Below are 1,874 nucleotides of genomic sequence, written 5' to 3'. Positions count from 1 at the left end.
GGGCTCTTTTTAATTCCATATGAAATTTGGGATTTTTTTTTCTAGTTCTGTGAAAAATGACGTTGATATTTTGATGAGAATTGCATTAATCTGTGAATAACTTTGGGCAGTATGGACATTTTAATAATATTGATTCTTCCAATCCATGAGCATGGGATATTTTTCCATTTGTATGTGTTACTAGGATTTTTTTCATCAGTGTTTTGTAGTTTTCCTTGTGGAGATCTTTCACCTTCTTGGTTAAGTATGTTCCTAAGTGTTTTTTTTTGGTAGCCATTGTAAATGGGACTGAGTTCTTGATTTGATTCTCAGCTTGGCTGTTATTAGTGTATAGAAACACTACTGATTTGTGTACATTAATTTTGCAACCTGAGATTTTACTGAATTTATCAATTCTGGGAGTCTTTTGGGAGGAGTCTTTAGGGTTTCCTAGATAAAAGATCCTATCATTGGCAAATAGAGATAGTTTGACCTCCTCTTTCCTGAATTGGATGCCCTTTATTTTTTTCTCTTGGAAAGAGAAGTCATAGAACTTCCAATACTATATTGAATGGAAGTGGTGACAGTGGGCATCCTTGTCTTGTTCCAGTTCTTAGGGGGAATGCTTTCAACTTTTCCCCATTCAGTATGATGTTGGCTGTGGGTGTGTCATGTATAACTTTTATTATTTTGAAATACGTTCCTTCTTTGCTTAATTTGTTAAGGATTTTTATCATGAAAAGGTGCTGGATTTTATCAAATACTTTTTCTGCATCTATTGAGATGATCTATGATTTATGTTTTCAATTCTCTTTATGTGGTGAATCAATTTATTGATTTGCATATGTCGACCCATCCTTGCATCCCTGGGATGAAACCCACTTGATCATGGTGAATAATTTTTTTGAATTTAAATTTTATTTCTTACCTATTTTGAGAAGATATGTAAAATGATTTATATGAATTATTTGGGGGCCTCCTAATAGAGGTCTATAAGGGTAGAAAATTATTTTTTATTCTAGAACTAAGTTGTCTATGCAAGATGAACTGAAAAAACTATCTCTAAATATAAAAGTATTGTGATTTTGGACTGTAGATTTATAAAGTTATATTTTAACAATTAGTGCACTTTTGTGATTGAAAATTACAAAAGACTTGAACTAAATATTATATCATGTCATACATTTTGAAGAATTCTATTTTAAATGTATTAATTAAAACTTTATTTTCCAGATTTTGGAATCTCTTTTTAAGGTACGTTCAATATAATACAGCTTGAGCCTACTAAAACTTAATGTGGGAATACATGTAAATGAAGAAGAGGTTTCTAAGTTTTGAGGAAGTAAAAGGACTTCCAAATTTGTAGCTCTATATATTTAAACATTTTATATTCAGTTGTGTGTTGCATTAGTTCCATTCTGAATTCTAAGTGATATTTTGATCAGGAACTGATATGTGATAGATGAGAATTCACAGACACAGACACACATATATGTACACATTTATTTTACTGCAGAAATTTAACTTGTCATTAACTATTTCTTTTCTGTTCCTTTTTTTTAAAAGTGGTTTCAGTGGCAAGTCAATCAGATGGAGGAGGTAAGTATAACATTTCTTAATTGTTAATTAAATTAATATTTTAACTCATTTGAAAACCAATTTCAAGTTTGCATAAGTTAAAAATTTTTAAATAACTGTTGATCATAAAGTAATGTTTTGATTTAGTTGGAGAAGGAATAACTGGATGGAATAAAGTGTTTCTTAGTGATTTATACACTATATTCCTGTGTATATCTGGTATACTTCAAGTTTGACTGACATATTCATTCTCCTAAAATTGAATAATGGAAACTAATTTATTATTTTTTCTTAATTTATGTAAGAGTAACTGACAA

General features: G+C 29.8%; 1 protein-coding gene across 1 annotated transcript in view; it reads left to right on the top strand.

The window, feature by feature from the left end:
- The window catches only part of CCDC7 (coiled-coil domain containing 7), a 135,611-nt gene that overhangs the window by 14,601 nt on the left and 119,136 nt on the right, over window positions 1-1,874 (top strand). Inside the window, 2 exon segments of the mRNA XM_012654840.1 lie at window positions 1,213-1,233; window positions 1,546-1,582. Of these exon segments, the coding sequence (XP_012510294.1) occupies window positions 1,213-1,233; window positions 1,546-1,582 (58 nt within the window).

Source organism: Propithecus coquereli, unplaced genomic scaffold (genome assembly GCF_000956105.1).
Source record: "Propithecus coquereli isolate 6110/MARCELLA unplaced genomic scaffold, Pcoq_1.0 Scaffold45, whole genome shotgun sequence".
Classification (NCBI taxonomy): domain Eukaryota; kingdom Metazoa; phylum Chordata; class Mammalia; order Primates; family Indriidae; genus Propithecus; species Propithecus coquereli.
The sequence above is the reverse complement of the archived record's forward strand: the minus strand, read 5'-3'. Positions and strand labels throughout refer to the sequence as shown.